We start from the raw sequence: 27495 nt of genomic DNA, 5'->3' as shown, positions 1-27495 counted from the left end.
TTCGTGGTTGAGTCAGCAATCTGTCTCTGAGGTTAGCTGTCATTAGCCTCCACAAGCTAAACCTACTGCTGAATTAAGCTGCAGCAGCAAAACATGATCATGGTGGCTTGAACTTTACCTTTATAACTGAACAGTTTAAAAAGTTTATGTGTTCAGCTGCTTTCATGAGCTAATCATGAGGTCAGATTATAATCACACAGCAGACAGAGATTAAAGTCACAGCACAGCAATCATTTAAAAATGTGATTTATTTGGTCATTTTTACCCACTTAATTCATCTAACAATGGTGTTATTTAAATCAAATTTTAAAGAATGTAAAATTTGACAAATGTCCTTGTAATAAAGGGAATATGACATCCCCAAAAAGAATGTACCATATGAAACAAACTCAAATGTACTTACATTTAATGCTTTGAGATTTTTAGTCAGTGTCACACCAGCATGACAAGAGGTAATGATACCTAATTGATTTAAAGTGCAAGAGGTAGCTTAATGCTCATGATATAACAAAATCTTATATTGTAGAATCAATACTCATTAAAATGACAGAACAATATGAGAATGTAAAAAATATAACTGATACAACTATATTGAGGGATACTGTGGGTGCCCTGCTCAAAGGCACATTGACAGTTGATGTTAAGGGAGCGGAGAGCGTTTTAACTTAAAACAAACTTAATAAGGAAAATTCAGCTCTGAACTCACATGTGGCAGAAAACTGCAGCTGAAACTCAAATTCTATATTTAACATGTTTCACTTCAGTAGTGAAACAAGCTTGTGGGCTCATAATCAGTCAATGTGACCAGTAAAAAAAGGGAAGGGTGACCTCAAGTCAATGATCAGCTTAACAGAACTAACAACAAAACATAATAACCTAAATTCTTCACTCCATCCTTCTGAGACACTGTTTTAACACTGTGACAGACACAAAAACAGTAATTATGATTTATAACAGTCGAAAGAAATGAAATTTCTTGGTTGTAATGTTCAGGATCACTTAACATAAATACATAAAAACAATATTCTTCCTCCAGTTATAGTTAAGTAAAATGGAGCTCAGATCACAGTAACGTCACAAAATGTTGCAAAATGCAGCAAAATCCTCTTTTTACTACATATCACAGTCCTGTGTTGATATTTCTTGGAACTTTCAGTTAAATCTCAGAGCAGAAAATGTTTCAGTGGAAGAATGTTGAAATATTACCGGATGAAAGAAAATCAGCATCAACAAAAAACATGATTTATTCTGAAAAAGAATAATTTGAATAATTCATTCATTTAAGTTGATAAGTCTTCTATTGACCTTTCTCAGTTGAAATAAATCATGTCTTTTGGTACTTTACAGCAGTTTGATGATTTTCCCTCCCAAGCTTGTTGCTAATAAGACTTTCTTCCATCAAGTGAGTTCATATTTAAACATATTTAACTCGTATTTCTCTGACAAGCAAGAAAGTCCCAGAAAAGACTGTTCAACACAAAATAAATCTGATAATCGTCCTCCTCCAGAGAAGGACATTAAGAACCAAAAGTTAAAGAAAAGGTTTATGAAGTATTGAAACCTTTCTCTTCTTATTCGTGGGTCTCTTTGAGGTCGCCTCTGGTTTCCCAACGACCAACAAGGTTAAAATTGGAAATGATGGACGAGGTGTAAAGTTTAAAGTGCTGCCACAGATGTTCAGAGTTTTTCAATGCAAAGCGATCCTGCCGCTGATCATGTTGATTAAGAGTTCTGGCACAGTTCTTATCCAGGTTGTGGATCTAAATCAATCAGTTTTAAGTCAGGTGGTGCTTTTAAAATCACTTTTTTTCACTTTGGGGATCAGCATTCCTCCAGCCAGGATCCATCTAGGAGCCTCAGGTGAGCTGTGGACAAAGAAAACTTGTATCCACTGTAGAAACCCCCCTAATGCTGATCCAGTGAGTCCACATGTGTCTGGTTTAAATCCCCAGAAAGATCAAGGTGAGTTTAACGCTCTCATCTCCTTTAACATCAGCCAGTAAAGTACCTTTGAGCAAGGCAGCTAGACTGGTTTGAGTAAGGCGTTATCATTCTTCAGATGCTGGAAGGAAAATTAACAGAATTATTAGTCAACAGTCTCCAAAAGAGTCTGTAATGATTCAGACTGTAAGAAGCAACAATATGTTTTGTTTATTTCTGACTTACATTTGGTTTTTGACGCCTTTGTTTAAATAAATATCCACCAACTAGACCACCAAAGATTAGTAAGATGCAGCCAATCGCCACACCTGAGATCAGAGCGCTCCGACTGTGACGACCACCTGATGGGAAAAGAAATAGAGCTACAATAAGTGGGGACACACCAGATACACAAATATGAAGACTTTAACTACCACAGTAATTTAAAAAAAGCATTTCAGCTGATTTTAAAGACGTTTCTTCTCTTCTTCACAGATTTTTACCGTTTTCTCACCTTCTACATCCGTCTCATCCGTTGGATCAGGAGTTTGGAGATGCAGCGGCGTCTCTGTTGTCCAGGTTTCATCAGACTTTGATTCTGGATAAAAACACAAGATTTCTTATAATTTACAGCACAATACTAAAAAGTTACTGACAAAAGTTTTAAAAGGTACTGAATTTTGACATTTGGGTTCAGTGTGTGTGTGTGTATATGTATGTGTGTATACACACACATAGGGATGGGCGATATAACACATTTTAATTCAGTGTATAAATAGTTGGTCTGTCCCCTCTGTCTCCCCCCACCTCCGTGTGTGCTTTTACATAGCATGCAGGTGTTCCAGATTCAGAGGCGTGACGGAGATCAGACTGATCAGAGCTGTAAACTCTGCCATGAGGGAGGACAAAGACATTACTAGGACTATGAGAGGAAATTTCTCTTCATTTGATAACATTAAAAGTTAAGTTTGACTTGTTCATGGGCTACCTGACTCATTTTAAAAAGACGACAGAAAAACAGAGAGGGAGCAGCTGTGTCTGTGCTAATGATAAGGACTTCAGTTTTGTCTTCGTTTAATTCATCCACTGCACAATACTGGAGAAGCAGTTTAGCAGAGGGCATAGGGCATCCTTATTGTCAGGTGCTACAGATAAATACATCTGGGTGTCATCAGCATAGCAGTGAAAATGAATCCTGTAGTCACGGATCATTTCTCCAAGCGGGTTCATGTATAGGGAAAACAACCACGGACCAAGGATCAAGCCCTGAGGAACACCATAGAGAATGCTTCGCTTCTTGGAAACATCGCCACCAAGACTTACAAAGTAATTTCTGTCTGTGAGGTAGCTATTAAATCAGCTCAGTGTGTTTCCTGACCCCTGAATTCCACCAGGTGCGTGTGTGCCGCGTTCCAGCTCCGACGCAGCTGCCGGAGCTGATCGCAGCCACTCTAGTCAATATATCCGATTCCACCGGGCGCACCATGGTGCGTTTCAGAAGCGTCCCAGAAGCGGCTCTCCCCTCCGCTGCGCTAAAGTTAAGTGCCTCGTCTATTTTTTATGGAGGCCGCGTCAAGCAGCACAGAGCAGATCGAGCTGGGCAGGAAGTCAGACACAAAAACAGCATTGAGCATCCGGTCAATTTTCAAAATAAATCACCCCATGCAGACTCCTGGTCGTATATCAACAATAAACGCAATTAAAACAGACGAATAAAGAAACCATTTAACTACGTAGCCTACTTAACCACAGTAGAAGCACAAAAATCAAGGAAAATTAGCAAATCAACGAAAGTTGAGCAAGTTAACAAAACTGGACAGTTTAGTTGCCCTGCTACTGCAGTAACTACAGTAGCTTTAAGGGATCAACTTTGATTAGGCTGCTGTAATTACTGTATTAGGAGTGCAACAGACTTTAACTGACACGCTCCCAGTGCAACTGACACGCTCCCAGTTGAATAGGGCGCTGTGCAGAGGACGGAGCAAAACTGCGTCGGAGCCGGAACGCGGCGCACACGTCCCCGGTGGAATCCCGGGGTGAGAGACCAATCCAGCTTTCAAGTCTGTTCAGAAGTATCTCATGATCAGTGGTTTCAAACACAACACTCAAATCAAGAAGAACAAAGACAGAAACTTTATTTTTATCTGCGCTCATTCTAAGATCATTTATGACTTTAGTGAGTGCAGTCCTGGTGCTATGTCTACCTCTAAAAGCAGACTGAAATTTTTCATAAATATCATTGTCATGTAAATAAGCCTCTAGCTGTATCACACTGTACATAAAAAGTGCTCAACCGTGTAATTTTTTGACACACAAGTCAAATCAACAGATCTAAAAAAGACAAATGTTGGACCATCAACGACATCTGAAGAAACTCACCAACAACAACAAGTCGAACAATTGCAAACTTCACTCCACTCTTCAACTTGGGAACCAAACATCTGTATCTCCCTTCATCTGCCAGCGTCACGTTCATGATCTTGAGTGAAATGTTTCCGCGCTCCAGTTCATCTGTGAACAGCTCCGTCCTGTTGAGGTACGCTGGGATCTTCATGTCGGGGACTTCACGTCTGTCCCGATAAAGATGGACGTAGTCAACCCGACTCAGCCGATCTGAGGGGTCAGGCTTTAGATCGGGCTTCGACCACTCCACCGTCTGCCCCTGTACGTTGAACTCAGGGTCCAGGTGACATGGCAGGATGACATCATCACCTGGAGAAGCGATGATTGGCTGAGTTGACCCAATCACCTCAGACTGACCTGGAAAATGGAGGGAAAATTTAACCTTTAACCTTTTCTGTGAATCCAAACTTCCAGCAACAATGACTGTACTTTACAATTTAGAAACTTAACAAATGACGTCTTCACATTTTAGTGCTTGTATTGTATGATAAACACTTCAAAACCCAAAGATATTGTTTTACTATCATGTACGATAAATTAAGATTGTTAATATTGTTTTCTCCTGCAGAGCATTCAGCGGTGCACTAGCTGCTGTTGCCATGGGTTTATTTGTATTGTTTGTGTTTTTTTGGGGTTTTCCTTTTCTGTCTAGTCCGCTCTGGCAAGTGAGCTGGTAGAGGGCAAAGAGATATGGGTATTACCCTTCAGGCAGACTAGTTTTCTTTTTTTTTCTTATTTTTGTTTGTTTGTTTTAATATCAGTCTGCCTGCTTTCCCCACTATTAACATTATTCAGGTCCAATCTCAGTTGCGCAGTCAGGGCAGGCTTAAGGTGAGCTGTGGTTGTTAATCGGTTGCAGTGTGTTGGAGTGTGTTAATTCACCTCGTGTGTAGGACTTATCGATTGCAGTGTGCACTGGTGTGTCTTAGTTAAACTCAGCCCCTGTCCTGTTAGTGATAGCTGGGAAATTAACTGGGAGAGAGTTAAAGTGGGTGAATGTAAAATCTAAATCTGACTGTCTGTAATAAAAATATTTATACTTCCCTTTTTGTCATTTCTTATGCTAGTGACTTGCAGTGGGTGTTACAAAAGTGCTTAACGTAAGTTAAAGAAAATTATTCATATGAAGTCAAAGTATCAAAACAACAAAACGGTAATAAAGATAATCAACAAACTAAGAAGCGTGCGGTTGAATAATTGTTTCTCTGTGGCGTCTTTCCTTTCTCGCACCTGGTTCAATTAACCTCTCGCTGCACTGCACGTACACGACGTCTTGGCTGATACCAGCCAATCAACTACGACCAAACTATGCTCAAAAAATAAAATAAAAACGGCTCCAACAGTTACAAAAGGACAACTATAGCCTATAGAATTAGCAGTCAACAGAATTTATCGGCCCCCTACTCACCCATTCACCCAAATCATGTACCAATATATGTACCAGGTTATGTAAAATAAAAGCAATCTATTATATATTTTATTTGACTTACCTATTTGTTTTGAGTTGTAAACTATAGGTTAGTTTATCCACATTTAGACTATAGATCAATTGGGGTTTTTTATGTAGTTTGATTAACGTTAGTGAAGGTTTAAAGACTTTAACACGTCGTATCAACATTAAAAACATAAAGCAGCGATTCCACATCAGATATGACGACTAGTTTAAGTTCACATCACAGTTTGTGGACACAGAAAATGAACCGTAAAACATATTTTCACCTGTTCACTGATTCATTCATTCATGTGTCGCTCAGGTGAAACGAGTTAACAAGCGAATAAAAGAGAAACATGTCAGTTTACCTTCAACCGGAGTCCAGACGATGAAAGTCAGACAAAGAGTAAAAGTCCAGAATATAAACATGTAACTAAACTTCTCAAAATCCACTTTAAACATGTAAATTACAGACAGACAGAGATGAAGCGTCTGTAGAGCTGCTGAACTATGACTCACTCTGCTGTTACTCTGCTTTTAAACTGTGTGGATGGAGGTTCCGTTTGACCATGACGCGTCATTTATCTTGAAGAATGTGGGCGGTTGTAGAGCAGTCATTGGATCTTATACAAGCACGTGGCAGCACTGAGCACTTTCTGTTTTGAGTTAAGTGAAACTCTGATATATATATTTTGCCCGCATATAAAACTACTGTGGAGTAAATTGTGACGTTTTATTGCTGATCACGTTTACCTTCACTGTACTTTACTTTACTTTACTTTACTTTACTTTACTTTACTTAAATTTTGAGAAATGTATTGTTGGACTCACTGACTCTCAGATGTAATGAATAAATTTGTTTATTATTTTGACCAAATTTTATACTCACAAATCAAAACGAGCTGATTGTTCATATCAAACAACAAATCTTCTATATGTGAATGTACAAATAACATGTTAAAATATAACTCCTGTGAGCTTTACAAGATATTTATTCATTCTTCTTTACAGCTTTTAGTCCATCTGTCTTGTTTATAGACACAAGTTGTATCCACAAGATTTTGGTTTCTTTCTGTGCTTGAAAAAAAAGGGAGTTGTGGGATTTTTTTTACCACGCACTAAAACAGATTGATCCCAACTTTTTATAAACCACATTCTGTGTTATTTCACACTGATTCACATAGATGGATCTCATTTCATGAATAAAATTAAAGTCTACATTTAAAACTTATTTCTTTCGATCTGTCACATTGAAAGCAATATGATAGTCAGAGATTCAGGGAAACTCCACACCAGCTCTGTTTCTGATTACCTGCAGCGGAGAAGTCACAATGTTTCTAGGAAACTGAAAGTGAAATGCACCAGTGATGATACCTGTTGTATGATCACTGATGTAACCACCAGGTGTGAATGTAAAACACAGGGCAACAACTGTCGCTTATTTTTTGACTAATCCAATAATCCTTTCATCTATAAAATGTCATAAAGTAGGCTAATGAAAAATGATTAGCACAAGATCCCAAAACCCAAAGTGACGTCTTTAAATGGTTTATTTGTGTGACAAACAATCAATTAATTAACAATTAATGAACAAAGATGTCAAATTGAAAAAAAAGCAGCAAATCCTCACATTTTAGGAGCTGAGAACAGCTGTTTTAATTAATTAATAATTATGAACTGATTATAATCAATCACATATGTAGACTGAGCAGTAAATGTGAATGGCTAAATATTAATATCTGATGTAATACTGTATGTTTGTAGTATTTGTTTTGTTTTTTGGTGAAATGTTGTGTTTTGTTGTGTATGTTTCAAACAAATTTCAGAAAAATATTCAGTCAAAATAAAAGTTGTATATTATTTTCCTGTTGATTGATTATTCAATTAATCGAGCAGTTTCAGTTTCACATTTACTCAGCTGATTCTGGACGACGGATGCTCCAATTATAAACTGACACTTTTTATCTGCAGCAACTCTGCAGCTCTCTGCCTGCTCTCGGTGTGTCTCTCTCTCCGAATGGCAGGCGAGTTGTTCCGGTTCCTGGTTCTAAGCGGCGGTCGTCTTCTTGCTCGTCCCTGTCTGTGTGCGCCACAGTCCGGCTGTACACGGAGGACGACCCGCTGGCAGCAGCCTGAAGCCCGCCGTCACTAACTCTTAAATAAGGGGAAGATCTAAACTAAAAATCTAATGTTAAAGATCAAAGTAAGCGCTCTATGGATGAGTGTCATTGACGAATATCTTAATTTGTAAAATGTCCGGTGTAACAGGTAACACGGTGTTGTCACGAGTTTATTAGTCAGTGGGGAAATTCCCGTACATCCCCACATCACAGCACGAAAATAAATTAGAGAAATATAAATTCTCACTAGAGCAAAACTCTTTGTACTATTTTCCCCAACACCCTGTTCTGCTAGTGGAACTTCATCACTTCCTGTTTCTGTTACGTACTGGTAAATCATAACACTCCAACACATTTATCAAGGTTTTTTTCTTGAGGCTACAAACATATTGACCACTACATTGCAGCCTCCTACGACACTACACATTATGACGAAGAAATGCTTTTAATCAGTGACGATCCAACTCAGACAATACTGTAAAAATACACTAAATAAAATATTATTAAAAAATAAACAAAGAGTAGAATACAAGTGGAATTATTCTACCCACAACACAGTACTGAAGGCATGAACTTAATGATTTACAGTATATTATATAGTAAAATACAGATGTGCACCCACTCAGACGTCTTTATCATTAAGTGCTTATCAGTACCTTGTTATTTCAGAGCTTCCGTTCAGGGAGGCTGGATCCTCGTCTTGTGGTGCCTTCACAAGATTTCCTCTATAGTCTCCTTAATTTCAGGTTTTAGGGAGTTTTTCCCTCACTCTTGTAGAGTTTAACAGTAGGGGTCGCTGTTGGGTCTGTGAGAATAAATGAACTAAGACTGAAAAATATCCATCTGTTTAAATGAAATGTGTATGTTTTTAGCAGGAACATTGAAAATATCATTGATGGCTTTACAGTTCATGCAAAAGAGCTCAACGGATAGGAGAACAACATAAACATCAGCCAGTAGAGTTCACTTCTTTGTTAATCTAATATTCAGAACAACTCTGTCATCTAACACGACAAACAGACATGCGATTAAAATTGTTCTTAATGTTTTTATTTTTTTATTTTCAGCCATCTACTTACTGAAAAAATCAGAGTCTGCACTCAAAGGACTTCCAGTTGTATGTGTAATGATTATTGTTGCACTGCTCTTTGGTATATTGATGTACAAATACAGTAAGTGATTTAGCTTCTCTATATGACACATATGACAACAAATACAAGTAGTTTGAACAATGTGGTTCATGCATCCATTCATACTGCAACTTATGGTTGAAACCAAATATATTTTTCCAGCCTCTAAAACACCAGGACAGAGATTCCAGTGTGTGAGAAGGACTATCAGCAGGGGTAACGCATCTTCAGATTTATTTTGTGATTTTAACTGTATATCTAAAAACTACAGTATATTACAGTTGCAATTATGTTCCACAAGCACTACAGAAGTATCTGACGTGAACCAGTTTTCCCTCAATGCAGGTGATGAGACTGATGGTCTAAGCAGGAATCATCTGGAGGATGAAATCAATAATCTTCAGCAAGAAAAGGAGCATTTGGAAAAAGAAATTATTCATCTGAAAGAGGAAAAGTGCCAGAAAGAAAATCCAGACCTCAGTCAGCTTGTGAACTGTGGTGACGTTACAGCTGATAACAAACCTCAGAGACCAAACTCGGCTGGCAACCGCTGCTGAATTTCATGTGGACTTTAGGGAGTTTTTCCCTCACTCTTGTAGAGGTTAACAGTAGGGGTCGCTGTTGGGTCTGTGAGAATAAATGAACTAAGACTGGCAAATATCCATCTGTTTAAATGAAATATGTATGTTTTTAGCAGGAACTTTGAAAATATCATTGATGGCTTTACAGTTCATGCAAAAGATGTCAACCGATGGGAGAAGAACATAAACATCATCCAGTAGAGTTCACTTCTTTGTTAATCTAATATTCAGAACAACTCTGTCATCTAACACGACAAACAGACATGCGATTAAATTTGTTCTTAATGTTTTTATTTTTTTATTTTCAGCCATCTACTTACTGAAAAAATCAGAGTCTGCACTCAAAGGACTTCCAGTTGTATGTGTAATGATTATTGTTGCACTGCTCTTTGGTATATTGATGTACATATACAGTAAGTGATTTAGCTTCTCTATACGACACATATGACAACAAATACAAGTAGTTTGAACAATGTGGTTCATGCATCCATTCATACTGCAACTTATGGTTGAAACCAAATATATTTTTCCAGCCTCTAAAACACCAGGACAGAGATTCCAGAGTCTGAGAAGGACTATCAACAGGGGTAACACATCTTCAGATTTATTTTGTGATTTTAACTGTATATCTAAAAACTACAGTATATTACAGTTGCAATTATGTTCCACAAGCACTACAGAGGTATCTGACGTGAACCAGTTTTCCCTCAATGCAGGTGATGAGACTGATGGTCTAAGCAGGAATCATCTGGAGGATGAAATCAATAATCTTCAGCAATAAAAGGAGCATTTGGAAAAAGAAATTATTCATCTGAAAGAGGAAAAGTGCCAGAAAGAAAATCCAGACCTCAGTCAGCTTGTGAACTGCGGTCACGTTACAGCTGATAACAAACCTCAGAGACCAAACTCGGCTGGCAACCGCTGCTGAATTTCATGTGGAAATTATCCCAAGAATTAATCTGAATATGAATCTGAAGATACATTGGTTCATTCAATTATAATATAACATCATATCATGTAACAGTCTCAGTCTTATATGGTTGCATTTGATTCACGTCACCAGCGAATGTTACAACTCCTTTGTCTTTTTTAGGGTTTTTCAGTGTCTATTCGTGGGATGTTTAGCACTGATGCTTCAAGAGAAAGAACGTCAGATCTGCAGAGAGTTCACCTTCATCAATCTGTTGAAGACAAAAGAATTTTCAGCTTTTATTTACAATGAATTTCCAACTGTGTTTTGGGTATTTTTAGCAAAATGCCTAAGAGTATAGAGTGAAAAGTCTCAGCACACAGAATAAAATACTGTGGATACTTTAAGAGTCAGACTTCATGTTTATTATTATTCTGATCCAATGTATCTTCTCATCTGAGCTCCATACTGTATCTGCTTTGGTTTGAGAGTTGATGCAGCTCAGAAATCCCTCCGAAAGGTAAGAGGCAGAATTATCGACAAAGAAGACGAAGGGTTTTTTATTTACAAAAAAGGTTTTTCTAAAAGCTACATAGTTTAAACAGAGCCTTTTAATACCAAAAGAAGAAACATTGACCCTCTCTTGTCCACAACATACATGTTTTTAACCACTAGATGGAGCCACACAAGATTTGCCAAAGTACACTTTTAAAAGTGAGTTGTTGAAAAAGTTGATGAATAAAACTGAACCTGCATCTAATCTTGTAGGTCATGATGGTTTAACAGTGAAGTGGAAATTCAAAAAGCCTTGTTGCTGCAGCTGGTTTGGTGAAGCACAAGTTTAGATTCAAATTCTGAGGATTCTCTGAATGTCTTGATTCTGTAGCTCCATATTTTTGTGACATTTAGTGTGTTATTTAATTGTCTGGTTGCATAGTCATGACAGATAACTGTGATGCTACCCTGTCAGTATACAAATATATAAACTCTAGTGAGAGTTTATATAAATATAAACTCTCACTAGAGCGAAACTCTTTAATATAGTTAGTTTAATTGTAGTTAATTGTTTATCTTGGCTGAAATTCACCATGAAAACCACCTTTGCTGGTCTATGCTGTTTTTTTCAGCAGGGTCTACAGATTGACGAATATCTGTCCAGTGTAACAGGTGTCACCGGTGTTGTCACGAGTTTATCAGTCAGTGGGAAAATTCGCTTACCGTGGCAGCCCCACATCACAAGATGAAAATGAATTTAAGGAAATATAAACTCTCACTAGATCAAAACTCTTTGTACTATTTTCCCCAACATCCTGTTCTGCTAGTGGAACTTCTTCACTTCCTGTTTCTATCACATATTGGTAAATTACGTCAGCATCCAGATACTCAAACAACTGGTTTCCCGGGCTTGTCTTGGAAAATACTACAACACATTTGTCAAGGTTTTTTTCTTGAGGCTACAAACAGATTGACCACTACATTGCAGCCTCCTACGACACTACACATTATGACAAGGAAATGCTTTTAATCAGTGACGATCTAACTCAGACAATACTGTAAAAATACACTAAATAAAATATTATTAAAAAATAAACAAAGAGTAGAATACAAGTGGAATTATTCTACCCACAACACAGTACTGAAGGCATGAACTTAATGATTTACAGTATATTATATAGTAAAATATAGATGTGCACCCACTCAGACGTCTTTATCATTAAGTGCTTATCAGTACCGTGTTATTTCAGAGCTTCCGTTCAGGGAGGCTGGATCCTCGTCTTGTGGTGCCTTCACTAGATTTCCTCTATAGTCTCCTTAATTTCAGGTTTTAGGGAGTTTTTCCCTCACTCTTGTAGAGGTTAACAGTAGGGGTCGCTGTTGGGTCTGTGAGAATAAATGAACTGAGACTGAAAAATGTCCATCTGTTTAAATGAAATGTGTATGTTTTTAGCAGGAACTTTGAAAATATCATTGATGACTTTACAGTTCATGCAAAAGAGCTCAACGGATAGGAGAACAACATAAACATCATCCAGTAGAGTTCACTTTTTTGTTAATCTAATATTCAGAACAACTCTGTCATCTAACACGACAAACAGACATGCGATTAAATTTGTTCTTAATGTTTTTATTTTTTTTATTTTCAGCCATCTACTTACTGAAAAAATCAGAGTCTGCACTCAAAGGACTTCCAGTTGTATGTGTAATGATTATTGTTGCACTGCTCTTTGGTATATTGATGTACAAATACAGTAAGTGATTTAGCTTCTCTATATGACACATATGACAACAAATACAAGTAGTTTGAACAATGTGGTTCATGCATCCATTCATACTGCAACTTATGGTTGAAACCAAATATATTTTTCCAGCCTCTAAAACACCAGGACAGAGATTCCAGTGTGTGAGAAGGACTATCAGCAGGGGTAACACATCTTCAGATTTATTTTGTGATTTTAACTGTATATCTAAAAACTACAGTATATTACAGTTGCAATTATGTTCCACAAGCACTACAGAAGTATCTGACGTGAACCAGTTTTCCCTCAATGCAGGTAATGAGACTGATGGTCTAAGCAGGAATCATCTGGAGGATGAAATCAATAATCTTCAGCAAGAAAAGGAGCATTTGGAAAAAGAAATTATTCATCTGAAAGAGGAAAAGTGCCAGAAAGAAAATCCAGACCTCAGTCAGCTTGTGAACTGCGGTCACGTTACAGCTGATAACAAACCTCAGAGACCAAACTCAGCTGGCAACCGCTGCTGAATTTCATGTGGAAATTATCCCAAGAATTAATCTGAATATGAATCTGAAGATACATTGGTTCATTCAATTATAATATAACATCATATCATGTAACAGTCTCAGTCTTATATGGTTGCATTTGATTCACGTCACCAGCGAATGTTACAACTCCTTTGTCTTTTTTTAGGGTTTTTCAGTGTCTATTCGTGGGATGTTTAGCACTGATGCTTCAAGAGAAAGAACATCAGATCTGCAGAGAGTTCACCTTCATCAATCTGTTGAAGACAAAAGAATTTTCAGCTTTTATTTACAATGAATTTCCAACTGTGTTTTGGGTATTTTTAGCAAAATGCCTAAAAGTATAGAGTGAAAAGTCTCAGCACACAGAATAAAATACTGTGGATACTTAAAGAGTCAGACTTCATGTTTATTATTATTCTGATCCAATGTATCTTCTCATCTGAGCTCCATACTGTATCTGCTTTGGTTTGAGAGTTGATGCAGCTCAGAAATCCCTCCGAAAGGTAAGAGGCAGAATTATCGACAAAGAAGACGAAGGGTTTTTATTTACAAAAAAGGTTTTTCTAAAAGCTACACAGTTTAAACAGAGCCTTTTAATACCAAAAGAAGAAACATTGACCCTCTCTTGTCCACAACATACATGTTTTTAACCACTAGATGGAGCCACACACCAAGATTTAAGGTTTGCCAATCACCACTTTTAAAAGTGAGTTGCTGAAAAAGTTGATGAATAAAACTGAACCTGCATCTAATCTTGCAGGTCATGATGGTTTAACAGTGAAGTGGAAATTCAAAAAGCCTTGTTGCTGCAGCTGGTTTGGTGAAGCACAAGTTTAAATTCAAGTTCTGAGGATTCTCTGAATGTCTTGATTCTGTAGCTCCATATTTTTGTGACATTTAGTGTTATTTAATTGTCTGGTTGCATAGTCATGCCAGATAACTGTGATGCTACTCTGTCAGTATATCTAGTTTGGCATTTGGAGACTAAATCAAGACTATGAAACTTTTGTTGAACCACACACACACACAGTAGAGAGAAGTCAACAATTCACCAAACTAAGTTAGCTAAAGTTAGCTGTCATTAGCCTCCACAAGCTACTTAACCTACTGCTGAGTTAAACTGCAGCAGCAAAACATGATCATGGTGGCTTGAACTTTACCTTTATGATTGAACAGTTTAAAAAGTTATCTGTTCAGCTGCTTTCAACAACATGAGGTCAGATTATAATCACACAGCAGACAGAGATAAATGCAAACTGACACACAGAGAACTTCACCTCCATGGAAAGAGACAACAGAGAGATTAAAGTCACAACACAGAAATCATTTAAAAATATGATTTATTTGACAACTTGTACCAACTTTATTCATCTAACAGTGGTGTTACTTAAATCAAGTTTTAAAGAATGTAAAATTTGAAAAATGTCCTTGTAATACAGGTCACAATAACAGAATGACATCCCCAAAAAGAATTTAATAGATGAAAAAAACTCAAATGTACTTTGATTTGTTCTTTTCAAGTGTCACACCAGCATGACAAGAGGTAACAATAACTGTTTTAAAGTGCAAAAGGTAGTTTAATGATCAACATTTAACAAAACCTTTTTTGTAGAAATAATAATCATGAGATATATATATATATATATATATATATATATATATATATGAGAATATATAACTGCCCTGCTCAAAGGTACTTTGACAGTTGATGTTAAGGGAGCGGAGAGCGTTTTAACTTGAAATTAACTTTATGAGGAAAATTCAGCTCTGAACTCACATGTGCCAAAACTCAAATTCTATATTTTATTCTGTATTTTTTATGTTAATTAGGATTTATAACAGTCGAAAGAAATGAAATTTCTTGGTTGTAATGTTCAGGATCACTTAACATAAATACATAAAAAAACAATATTCTTCCTCCAGTTATAGTTAAGTAAACTGGAGCTCAGATCACAGTAACGTCACAAAATGTTGCAAATTGCAGGAAAATCCTCTTTTTACTACATATCACAGTCCTGTGTTGATATTTCTTGGAACTTTCAGTTAAATCTCAGAGCAGAAAATGTTTCAGTGGAAGAATGTTGAAAATATCAAAGTCAATGGATGAAAGAAAATCTTTTCAACTTTAAAAGCTGGAAAAAAAAAAAAACATCAGGTGGCTGTAAAGTCACAAAAAACTTTAAAGCAGTTTGACGTTTCTCCCTCCCCAAGCTTGTTGCTAATAAGACTTTCTTCCATCGAGTGAGTTCATATTTAAACGTTTTTAACTCGTATTTCTCTGACGAGCCAGAAAGTCCCAGAAAAGACTGTTCAACACAAAATAAATCTGATAATCATCCTCCTCCAGAGAAGGACATTTAGACCCTGACGAAAAGTTTATGAAGCATTGAAACCTTTCTCTTCTTATTCGTGGGTCTCTTTGAGGTCGCCTCTGGTTGCTCATCAACCAACAAGGTTAAAGTTGGAAATGATGGACGAGGTGTAAAGTCTAAAGTGCTGCCACAGAGTTTTTCACTCAATAGGCTGATGCAAAGCAATCCTGCTGCTGATCATGTGGATAAAGATTTCTGGCACAGTTCTTCTCCAGGTTGTAATTTCTGGACCTGAATCAATTGTGTTTAGGTCAGACGGTGCTTCTTTTTTTTTTAAAATGTCACTTTGAGGATCAGCATTCCTCCAGCCAGGATCCATCTAAGAGCTTCAGCTGAGCTGTGGATTAAGAAAACAAAGCAGAAAGCATTAAATATGTTGCATATGATCTTTAGTAAAACATAAAAAAGTGCTCAAAGACATAAGGATGAACTTCCCGAGTTTTTAATTTGACTGCACCTATGCAAAGTAAGAAAATGCAAATAAAATGGTTCTCTGTGTGCAGGTCTTACAAGAAGCCACAGATCCAAATTCAAACTAGGGTGGTGAATTTTGAGTTTTTCCAGATGTCTCACTAACCTGATGCCTTTTTAACTCACAGCACAGACAGAAATAGTAGAAGAGGCTGCTCAGAACATTAAGTCACCTTTACATTGTAAATAAAACTGATTCTCTTTGGTCCATTTCATTTCTATGATGCAAACCTTTTTATGAATATTTGACTGAGCTTCACTTTTTCAGTGTTTACATCACACTTAAACCCTTCAGATGTTGCCTGGTTACATCATATTATTATTATTATTCAGAACAGTCATGTTCAGACTTACAAGCACTTGCATCATTTTCTCAGCACATGATTTGAGCTTGTATCCACTGTAGAAACCCCCCTAATGCTGATCCAGTGAGTCCACATGTGTCTGGTTGAAATCCCCAGAAAGATCAAGGTGAGTTTAACGCTCTCATCTCCTTTAACACCAGCCAGTAAAGTACCTTTGAGCAAGGCAGCTAGACTGGTTTGAGTAAGGCGTTATCATTCTTCAGATGCTGGAAGGAAAATTAACAGAATTATTAGTCAACAGTCTCCAAAAGAGTCTGTAATGATTCAGACTGTAAGAAGCAACAATATGTTTTGTTTATTTCTGACTTACATTTGGTTTTTGACGCCTTTGTTTAAATAAATATCCACCAACTAGACCACCAACGATTAGTAAGACACAGAAAACCACCACAGCTGAGATCAGAGTGCTCCGACTGTGACGATCACCTGATGGGAAAAGAAATAGAGCTACAATAAGTGGAGACACACCAGATACACAAATATGAAGACTTTAATTACCACAGTAATTTAAAAACAACATGTCAGCTGATTTTAAAGACGTTTCCTCTCATCTTCACAGATTTGTACAGTTTTCTCACCTTTTACATCCGTCTCATCCGTTGGATCAGGAGTTTGGAGATGCAGTGGTGTCTCTGTTGTCCAGGTTTCATCAGACTTTGATTCTGGATAAAAACACAAGATTTATTATAATTTACAGCACAATACTAAAAAGTTACTGGCAAAAAGTATATAAAAAGTGCTTAATCATGACTTGTGACACACAAGTCAAATCAACAGATCTAAAAAAGACTAATCTTGGACCATCAACAACATCTGAAGAAACTCACCAACAACAACAAGTCGAACAATTGCCGACTTCACTCTGCTCTTCAACTTGGGGATGAAACATTTGTATCTCCCTTCATCTGCCAGCGTCACGTTCATGATCTTGAGTGAAATGTTTCCGCGCTCCAGTTCATCTGTGAACAGCTCCGTCCTGCTGAGGTACGCTGGGATCTTCATGTCGGGGACTTCGCGTCTATTCCGGTAAAGATGGACGTACGCGACCCGACTCAGCCGATCTGAGGGGTCAGGCTTCAGATCGGGCTTCGACCACTCCACCGTCAGCCCCTGTACGTTGAACTCAGGGTCCAGGTGACATGGCAGGATGACATCATCACCTGGAGAAGCGATGATTGGCTGAGTTGACCCAATCACCTCAGACTGACCTGGAAAATGGAGGGAAAATTGAACCTTCTGAAAAGCGAGAGAAGTCTGGAGTCTTTTTTTCTGTATGTAGTTTGTAGCAACGATATTATCTCAACTATATCTCAAACCTTTTCTGTAAATCCAAACTTCCAGCAACAATGACTGTATTTTACATTTACAATTTAGAAACTTAACAAATGACGTCTTCACATTTTAGTGCTTGTATTGTGTGATAAACACTTCAAAACCCAAAGATATTGTTTTACTATCATGTACGACACAGTGAAGCTTCAAATCCTCACATCTGAGAAGCTGCAACCAGCAAATTAAAAAAAAAAGAAAACAAACTAAAACAATAACTCGATTATCAAAATAGCAGCTGATTAATTTTCTTTCGATCAACTAACCAACTTATCGTTGCAGCTCTAATTGAGTTTATTATCACATAAGACAAAGAAAAGCAAGAAAATAATCACAAATGAGAAGCTGGAACTAAGAAGTGTTTTGCATTTGTGCCTGAAAATAAATTGTTTTCTGTCGATCCGATTATTGATTAATCAGCTAATTGTTTCAGCTTTATGTACACACAGAATATGATTTTTATAAAGTCATCGTGACTTTCCAAATGACCAAAAAGTCATTCTGTCTGGGAACTTTCTGACATTCTGACAGGAAACCCTCAAACCCTCCTTGTGACAAGAAAACAACAGCACTGAAAAAAGGAACAAGTTGAACAAACAACACCTGTTAAACAACATGACCATGTTTATCTCTTCTGTCAGTACTGTATGTGCTGTGAAGAGGTTGATTTGTGCCTCTTTATATCAAACTTTTACAGAAAGTTTGTCACATTTCAACATCTTAGAGCTGCAACTATTAGTCGATTAACTGATTAGTTGATCAAAAGAAAATTAATTGCCAACTGCCTTTTGATGACTAATTGTTTTAAGTCTTTTTTTTTTTAAAAAAGAAAAATGCAAAAATGTCTCTTGGATTAACAAACTGAAATACAGCTGCAGCAATAAATTGTCAACAGAAAATGAATCAGCAACTACTTGATAATCTAGTTTTTATGTTAATCTTTGTTTTTCCTAAAGGAAAAATGCCCAAAATTCACTAGGGCTGTAGTCTGCTGGTCGATTAGTTGGTCGATATGCTCTCGTCCAACTAAATTCTCATTGGTCGAATAATCTCCGTGTTATTTTCATAAGGAGAAAAGTGCTACATCAACAGCTTTCCACGATTAATCCATTATTTCCTGCGGCGGGAGGGACAGACTAACAAATTACCTGTGAAAACAACGGGGGTGTATTCAAAACACCCCCGTTGTTTTCACAACTTTGAACTCGCCCAACCTAACGGAGACTGCTGGGTCTAACTGTCCTCAACGGTTACTGAATCTGTGTTTCTCCATGGTGACACAACGAGAACCCCCGCCAGGCCAAAAAAATATTTTTTAATATTTGATATCGACAGTGTTTGGGAGTCTCTGAGCAGCGCTGTTCCGGTACGTGAGTCAACCTCTGTGTCGTTGCCTAGGAAACCACTGAAAAGGTCAGTAGTAAGTTGTCAGTCTGGCAGTAAATGTACAGTAAAGACTACAGCGTGTCGGTTAATAAATGCTAAAAAGTCACGTCTGTTGTTTTCCCAAATGCTGGAAAAGCAAAGGAGGTTAGCTCTAAAGTTAGCAACAATGGGTTAGCATAACCTGAAGACAGATTTAAATGGACGACTGATAAAAAGTTGTAGCTCATCCTTCCATTGTACTTACTGTCAATTAATGAGTTATCTTCAACAGTCATCATCATGTCAGCAAATAAACAGTAAAATCACACATTTCTCTCAGAAGAATATGACAAGAATAAAATATATGTAACATATAAAATAAAACCAAACTAAAATATATTTTATTTGACTTGGTTGTTTGTTTTGCGTAATAAACTGTAGGTTAGTTTATCCACATTTAGATTTTAGATCTATTACGTTTGTTACGTAGATTGTTTAAGTAACGTTAGTGAAAGTTTAAAGACTTTAACGCGTCGTATCAACATTAAAACATAAAGCAGCGATACATCGATGTATTAGATATGACGACTAGTTTAAGTTCACATTACAGTTTGTTGACACAGAAAATGAACCGTAAAACATATTTTCACATGTTCACTGATTCATTCATTCATGTGTCGCTCAGGTGAAACGAGTTAACAAGCGAATAAAAGCGAAACATGTCAGTTTACCTTCAACCGGAGTCCAGACGATGAAAGTCAGACAGAGAATAAAAATCCAGAATGTAAACATGTTACTAAACTGCTCGAAGTCCATTTTAAACATGTAAATTACAGACAGACAGAGATGAGACGTCCGTAGAGCTGCTGAACTATGACTCACTCTGTTGTTACTCTGCATTTTAACTGTGTAACAAAGTTGCAGTGGTCATGCGCACTACGCGTCATCATGCCATTATCTAAGAATTTTCCATGCGGTTGTAGATGAGTGATTGCATCTTATAATACAAGCACGTGACAGCACTTTCTGTGGGACGTTCAGTGAAACTCTGATATATATATTTTGCCCGCATATAAAACTACTGTGGGGTAAATTGTGACGTTTTATTACTGATCACGTTTACCTTCACTGTACTTTACTTTACTTTACTTCTCTTTACTTTGGGGAAATGTATTGTTTGGATTCACTGACTCTCAGTTTTATTAAATTAATTTGTTCATTGTTTTGATCAAATTTTATATTCACAAATCAAAACGAGCTGATTGTCCATATCAAATAATTCTTCTATATGTAAATGTACATGAGCTTTACAAGATATTTATTTGTTTATTTTTCTTCACAGCCTTTTGTCCATCTGGCTTGTTTATAGACACACGTTGTAGCCACAAGCTTCTGGTTTCTTTGGAAAAAAGGGGGGTTGTGGGATTCTTCTGTTCTGTGTATTTTTTTTTTTCCATTTTCTAAAACAGATTGATCTCAACTTTTTTATAAACCACATTCTGTATTATTTCACACTGATTGACACTGACAGTAAGATGTTTATAGCTCTTTTCCTCACATATTAACTGTAACAATTACTGTGCAGCGACTACATGACTCATCTTCATCTGTTTCGTAACTCAGCAACTTGCTTAATTGCTTAACGGATCTCATTTCATAAATAAAATAAATTTTAAGTCTACATTCTAACTTATTTCTTTTCATCCGTCACATTGAAAGCATTATGATACCCAGAGAATCAGGTTAACACCACACCAGCTCAGTTTCTGATTAACTGCAGCAGAGAAGTCCCAATGTTTCTAGTGAACTGAAAGTGAAATGCACTGGTTTCACCTGTTGTATCATCAGCGGTGTTGAACACTGCTGTGTTTTTTATGTCAACAAGCTGTTCAAAATTAATTGCCCCTAATAATAATAATAAATTTGTTGATTGATTGATTGATCAAGTGTTGTTTCAGACCCCTCAGTGGTTCATGTACTGGACTCAGTGTGAGTAGTGACAGCACAATGATGTATCACAGCATGATGTAAGAAGGTCTTAAGCTCTTAAATAACTTTTCACCGGTTTTGTATTATTAGCCAACACTGACTTCTTTCTCCATCAATCTAACTGATCTATCAGCCCAAAAAGAAAAACTCATGTAACTATCTTCTCCCCAGTGTTATAACGTTACAGCAGGGGTCAGTTTCAGAAAGCGGGCTAGTTTGTTCACCCTGAGATGAGGGAAACTCTGGGTTAACTTAAACTTGGGGTCAGTTACCACAGTAACTGACTGTGTGAAGCTAACCTGCTCGCTGGCAGGTTTTCCTCAACCAACCCTGAGTTTCTCTCTGTCTCCTCTTACAGAGCCAGACACTGTTTCATTTCCTCATTCATTCAGTCCGTAACAAAGCGCATTCATTAGCGGAGGTTTACGATCTGTCAGAATCGGAATCCTGGTTGGATATTAGTTTAGTTACTCAGGACTTAAGTTACCGCTTTAATGCGCGTCAGTCATTTCCTTGAATATCTCACATTCAGATATTACACAGCGTGAATTCATCCTCAGCTCAGAATCAAACCGACAGCTGTCAGTTTGTTAGAGCAGCTCCTACTGAAATCTTTATTGCACGTGTTTAATCTCAGTTTAAGTTTCAAATATCGGTATGAAGCTTTAGACATGTGGGATCAATGAATAATTATCTCTATCAGTCATGATGTGATTGGTCGCACTGATGGGACATCATTCCTATAATATTGTAGATTATATGTTAACATGCTGAGTGAGCAGGATCGTGGTGCAGCTGCAGAATGTAGTTTGAAAGTGAGATTTTTTAAATAGGGAGCATAACCTTAACGTGTTTTAACAGCATTTCAGTGACAATGTTTAAATTTACTACATTTGTTGAAGTAGCTGAAATAAAGTCACTGAATGCTGTTGAGCTGAGATACAGATAGATGTCTAAAACTTTAAATTATTCTGTATTATAACCTCGACGCCTTTTCAAGTACAAATCACCAAACACATTATTACTGATCAGACTGAGAGCTTACAGTCATGTCTCTGTGTTCTTAATCTATATTGTTGTGGATATTTTGAGCGATAGTCAGCATCTCAGTGGAGAAAAGCGCACACGAGCCTTTGATGTCTTAAAGCAACTTTATATTATTATATATATATAATAGCAAACATCGAAGTCATCTGCAACTCGGATGCTGTCTCTTTCCGTTCTGTCCCCTGAAGGTCTGAGTCCTCGTCTTTATCAACCTACAATATGAAAAATTAGTCTGATTGGTTCACTAGTTTCTAAACAAGGAACTTCATTTAACCTGTGTCAGTTCAGGTCACGTTGCATGGAACTTCAGCAGATCTTTGGGTTGAATGTCTGACTGTGTCAACAGAATCTACACATTCATCTATCTGTGTTGTCTAGGAAAGCCTCCTCCGACCTTGGTAACCATGGCGATGCTGATTTACCCTCTATCAGAGAGGTTTCTGCTTTCCCCAAAACATCACAGACAGCAAGAATTACAGTGTGACCTCAAGGCCCAATATAACCCAATTTGTAACCCCTAAAGATGGAAAATTCCATAACATATATATGTTTTAAATATTTAACTATATTTCATCTTCAGTTGCTACTTCCTGTGTTTTGTCCGTCAGATTAAAGCTGAACAAATATATTTAAAATGTAATGTAGCTGCAGTCAGATTCCACTTTATCATCATTAAGGAAATGTAAGTCTGCTAAATGATAGATTAACGACACTGAATAAAACTCTATTGTGTTAACTTATCGACACATTTCTCGCTTTGTCTCAGGCTCTTTTTTTTTAAAGATAAAAGATGTGCAACGTCCGCACACACATGCATTAATATCTCTACGTCCACTAGATTAAAATAAGAGGCTTTATTTACCCGTTGCCATGGTGACTCGATGTATCGGAGCTCCATTGATGATGGCTTTTTTTTTTTATTCATCACGCACGCGCTCAACTCAAAGTTGATTGAACTGACTGATCAGCTGTTCTGAAACCGATAACTCAGAGTTTCCCATCTTGAGGTTCATAAACTCAGAGTTCAGGGTTTGACTCAGAGTTTGCTGAACGTGCTTCCTGAAACAAACAGACCCCTGATGTGTTGTGTAGAGTTATACTGTCGTGTGTTGTTCAGTCTGGCGCAGATGGCTAAAATACAGTTAAACATACAGGCTGTAGTTTATCTTGGTTTCTCCAGTATAGTTAACAATCAGCTAATGTTTTAGTGTAAGTAACGTGTAAGCTCATGATAGTTAGTACATTAACCCAAAGTTAAGCTCGTTAGCATTGCTCACTAACAAGTTGCTAATAAAATAAACACGGACTTTGAAAAGGGCAACCTAACGTTAACGGCAAGAGTAAAGTTACCGGAGCTGTGACGTTACGTAAGTGAACTAACGTTAACGTATTGAAGACCTTACCATACATTAGTGGGTTTTTTGGGGTTTCTTTCCAGACTCAGATACATCCAAAGGACAAGACAGAGCCAGACCGGAAGAAGTGGGCGTGGGCGTGGGCATGAGTCATCAACTCGTCATCAACTTCATTCATATCGAAAAATATTTTTAGCAGTTGTCATGGAGTTCTGTTTATACATCCATAAGATCATAGCCACGAGATCATCTCTTATATTATCTCTTAAACGCCTAAACGCACTGGAAGCGTCTGACGCACGCGTTTTGAAGTACACCTATTGTTTTTAATGACCAAACATGCATTATAGAAGCGTTATGAGGTGCGTCAAAGTGTCTTGACGCACCCAACTCCGCCATTGTTTCGATTTTGGAGCGTCAAATAAGGACCCAGCGAACAAAGCTGTTTTCTCTGCAGCCGAGAAAGAGAGAAATAGCGCAAACCAGCTGAGCACCGGCGAGCAAGAGAGAGAGAGAGAGAGACAGCGAGGCGTTGGTCGAGCAAGGAGAACGAGCGGTAGTAAGAAGAGGACCTCTGAATGAGAGAAATAACATGTTATATTGTGATTATTTCACGGCTTTGCGTTTTAAAGCACAAATAAATAACCATCAAACAGTCGACAGTTTCAGCTTCTTTTTCCTCCTCTGCATTTTTCCTGTTCATTTATTCATTACGTCCAACTAATGCAGCGGTTTATACAATGACAAACCTGGGAAAGTTTCCTGACCCAGTGCAACGCTCCCTAGTTTTTCCTTTTTTATAACAGTCAAAAAAAGATGTTTACATAATGGCCCAGAGATCTTTTCATCATATGTTTTTACCCTCTTTCTCATAATGACAGCCAGGATTATTATGCAGTGACTAGCCACCATGACTCATCATCTTCATCTGTTTGGTGACTCAGCAACTTTAAGTTACTTAAGAAGTGATAAACAAAATGTTCCATTTAGAAATAGTCTGTACAACTCATTACTGTGTCATAGTTCAAATAAATCTGAAAGTTGAAAGTTGTAAAATTGGAAAAAAAAAGAAAAAAAAAAAGCAGCAAATCCTCACATTTTTGAAGCTGAGAACAGCTGCTTTAATCAATTAGTAATAATAAATTGATTATAATCATCACTGTTTATAATCAATATCTGGTGTAATACTGTATGTTTGTAGTATTTGTTTAGTTGTTGGTGAAATGTTTTATTATGTATATTTCTGACAAATGCAGAAAAAATAATCAGATAATAAAGAGAAATCAAATCAAAATAAAAGTTGTAATTATTTTATTTTGATTGATTATTCAATGAATCGAGTAGTTTCAGCACTATAAACATAGTTTTTTATTATGCCAACAAATGCTTTGTACATGTGTGAATTTTCCATCTTTAGAGGTTACAAATTGGGTCACATTGGGTCAAGCTTGGCTTTGAGGTCACACTGTAATTCTTAATCAGAGATGAAGATATCTTCTCCTTGAGACTTCAGCTGTCTGTGATGTTTTGGAGAAAGCAGAAACCTCTCTGATAGAGGGTATATCAGCATTTCCATGGTTACCAAGGTCAGAGGAGGCTTCCCTAAACAACACAGATGGGTGGATGACACAGACGCTCAAACCAAAACTGTTGAAATTACACGCAACGTGACTTAAACTGTCACGGGTAAAGTGCAGTTCCTTGTTTAGAAACTAGTGAACCAATCAGACTAATTTTTCATATTGTAGGCTGATAAAGACGAGGACTCAGACCTTCAGAGGGCAGAACGGAAAGAGACAGCATCGGAGCAAAACACTCTGGTGTTTACTGTTTTTCGTTCTCCACTTGACCAAATGCTTCAATAAACATTTTCAGCTTTAAGACATCAAAAGTCTTGTGTGCGTCTTTATCCACTGCTGACCATTGCTCAAAATATCCACAACACACGTCACATATGGATGACCTTGATAAAACTACAGACAATGACGGTGACTTATTTGACATAAAAACTGAAATCACATGTACATGTAGACATGAAGGCACATGTTCATATCAACCTGCAACATGTGTCAGCCACCGATGGCGCAACAGCTACTGATACATTCAAATGGCCATAATTCAGCAGTGATGAGTCTGACTCACTTGATATTGTGCACCCTTCATCTTTGTACAAAGATTCCATAAGTTTAATGGTTGGGTTCACAATTTTTCAAGCTGTCGACATGAACATTGGCCTTTCACCTGTCAATCACAGCTGTCAATCAACATCCCACAGCAGACATCAAAGCTACTGCAAAGTCTTCAAATTTTACTAAAAGTAATAGTGATAATGTCCAAAATGGCTACCAGCACACTCACTGATTGAGACCATAATGAGCTGATGCTTTTTGGGGGTCAGTTGGAGCATCTAGTGGCCATCGGTGGCATTCACTTATTTCAATGTTCTTCAGACTGAAGTTGCAGCTGGGTCTTGATGGACAGTGTTGGACAGAGACTTTGAAAGACTTCATTTGACTAATTTAGATGGCGGAAGCTGTTGATCAACTCTACATGAACTTTTAAATGTCAGACATTCTTTGACATGCAGCTGACTTAAGCTTGACCTTTAACCTGCCACAGAGCAGCTAGTTCAGCTGACTGAGTTACCATGGTTACTGAGCTGGGACTCATATAAACCGCAGTGATGGAACTCTCACTTCAATTAGCAAAGCTTGTCGAAATAAGCTAGGCTATCCCGTTAGCCAGCATGATGGAAAACCCCCCCAGATCGATACCAACTATTTATAAACCACATTCTGTTATTTCACACTGATTTTATAATTAATGATTTATCTCTCACGTTATCACTGTCACGATGACTGTGCGGTGACGAACCAACATGACTCATCATTATCAGATTAGTGACTCACCCAGTAAACAAACAGAGGAGTTTTCCATCAAGGCAGAGAAGGAATCCCCATCAAGACCTCACTAGCTTTATTTTGATAAGCCTCGTTCATTCCAGAAAGAGTTGAATCCTCTCTCAGTAACCAGTTAGCCATCCTGCTTGTCACGACTTGTTCTTGTCATATTTCTATGGTCACTGCACACAGAAGTGGATCCGCCGTTTGGACAGCTAGGTACGGCAACACCACTTGGACAAACTGCATGTCACGATTTAAATTTCCACCGTGAATGTGGGTCGTATAGATTTTTATATTGTTTATTAAACTAAAACTGTTTGGTTCATGTTCAAGATGTAATTCTTTTGCCCTGGAAGTAATAAAAGTAGTGTTAAAAAAATAAAAGTATGCAAGCTTTCAGTATTTGCTTGAGCATTTGCTCTAAAAAAGAATGTATTGTTAATGTTTTTCAACATGAGTATAGAAGAGTATATGATTATAAGAGAAATTCATTTGTTTTGTTATGTGATGTATGTATTATGACAGGGTTAAATAAAACCCAATGTGATGTAAGGTAAAGGTCTTTACTTGTATGTTGAGCAAGAAACTTTATTCTGGAATTCTTTCACATACACTGTGTATTCTTCTGATAGTAGTAATGCTATAGAAGAAGAATATTTATTTGCACAAAAACAGGCAGAACTTTTGTCTGACCCTACAAACCCCTGGCTACATTCACCGTGGGGAACAACAACTGAGGAAGTCCATCAGGTGAAAAGGCTGGGGTAAATCACAGGGTTTGGAGAAGATAGAAGAAGAAGGGAGAGGAAGAGGAAGAGCTGTGACAGAACTGACAAGTGTTATGGCTACACTTGTATGTAAAAAAAAAAATAAAAAGTGCACATCAAACATCACACAAAGTATAAAATCCTATCCTTTTTTTGCTGCCAAAACATTAATGGGAAATCCAAATCCAGTATCACCACACTGGATTTGGTCTTTCAGACTCTGGGCAATATTTGTTACAAATATATTATTATTATAACATAATAATAATTAT

At 37.4% G+C, this 27495-nt stretch overlaps 3 protein-coding genes and 2 long non-coding RNA genes across 11 annotated transcripts in view; 3 read left to right on the top strand and 2 right to left on the bottom strand.

Annotated features, from left to right (window-relative positions):
• Positions 1–27495, top strand: part of LOC137175004 (low affinity immunoglobulin gamma Fc region receptor II-c-like) — a 91464-nt gene that overhangs the window by 49761 nt on the left and 14208 nt on the right. The gene's annotated exons all lie outside the window — the stretch shown is intronic.
• On the bottom strand, positions 231–11981 carry LOC137175010 (butyrophilin subfamily 3 member A2-like). 2 transcript variants are annotated; one of them, XM_067580638.1, is made up of 5 exons: positions 11715–11981; positions 4300–4680; positions 2435–2518; positions 2167–2282; positions 231–2062 (listed from the first exon to the last, which is right to left on the bottom strand). In XM_067580638.1, exons 1-5 carry the CDS (start codon positions 11728–11730, stop codon positions 2024–2026), a joined length of 636 nt encoding a protein of 211 aa, XP_067436739.1. In that variant the 5' UTR covers positions 11731–11981; the 3' UTR covers positions 231–2023. The 2 variants fall into 2 exon arrangements, with proteins under 2 accessions (XP_067436739.1, XP_067436738.1); XM_067580637.1 differs by lacking the exon at positions 11715–11981 and adding an exon at positions 6124–6314.
• Positions 1618–15901, top strand: LOC137175017 (uncharacterized). The gene is made up of 2 exons (XR_010925527.1): positions 1618–1751; positions 15848–15901. It is a non-coding gene; the product is annotated as an uncharacterized lncRNA (long non-coding RNA).
• On the top strand, positions 2229–2519 carry LOC137175024 (uncharacterized). Its single transcript, XR_010925534.1, has 2 exons — positions 2229–2312; positions 2416–2519. It is a non-coding gene; the product is annotated as an uncharacterized lncRNA (long non-coding RNA).
• On the bottom strand, positions 14715–26628 carry LOC137175006 (myelin-oligodendrocyte glycoprotein-like). 3 transcript variants are annotated; one of them, XM_067580623.1, is made up of 6 exons: positions 26463–26628; positions 17296–17676; positions 17047–17130; positions 16779–16894; positions 16458–16674; positions 14715–15969 (listed from the first exon to the last, which is right to left on the bottom strand). In XM_067580623.1, exons 1-5 carry the CDS (start codon positions 26488–26490, stop codon positions 16636–16638), a joined length of 648 nt encoding a protein of 215 aa, XP_067436724.1. In that variant the 5' UTR covers positions 26491–26628; the 3' UTR covers positions 14715–15969; positions 16458–16635. The 3 variants fall into 3 exon arrangements, with proteins under 3 accessions (XP_067436724.1, XP_067436727.1, XP_067436723.1); XM_067580626.1 differs by lacking the exon at positions 26463–26628 and adding an exon at positions 23602–23833; XM_067580622.1 differs by lacking the exon at positions 26463–26628 and adding an exon at positions 19894–20084.

This window comes from Thunnus thynnus, chromosome 22, assembly GCF_963924715.1.
Source record: "Thunnus thynnus chromosome 22, fThuThy2.1, whole genome shotgun sequence".
NCBI classification, from domain to species: domain Eukaryota; kingdom Metazoa; phylum Chordata; class Actinopteri; order Scombriformes; family Scombridae; genus Thunnus; species Thunnus thynnus.
This window is presented reverse-complemented; position numbering and strand designations above follow the sequence as displayed.

Excerpts from the sequence above, each read along its gene's own strand:
- LOC137175010 (XM_067580637.1), bottom strand. The coding sequence starts at position 6,217 with ATGTTTAAAGTGGATTTTGAGAAGTTTAGTTACATGTTTATATTCTGG. Across the intron at positions 2,519-4,299 it reads TGTTCGACTTGTTGTTGTTG|AATCAAAGTCTGATGAAACC; the intron begins GTGAGTTTCTTC and ends GTTTTTATCCAG. Across the intron at positions 2,283-2,434 it reads GGATGAGACGGATGTAGAAG|GTGGTCGTCACAGTCGGAGC; the intron begins GTGAGAAAACGG and ends TTTTCCCATCAG.
- LOC137175006 (XM_067580622.1), bottom strand. The coding sequence starts at position 20,062 with ATGCAGAGTAACAACAGAGTGAGTCATAGTTCAGCAGCTCTACGGACG. Across the intron at positions 17,131-17,295 it reads TGTTCGACTTGTTGTTGTTG|AATCAAAGTCTGATGAAACC; the intron begins GTGAGTTTCTTC and ends GTTTTTATCCAG. Across the intron at positions 16,895-17,046 it reads GGATGAGACGGATGTAAAAG|GTGATCGTCACAGTCGGAGC; the intron begins GTGAGAAAACTG and ends TTTTCCCATCAG.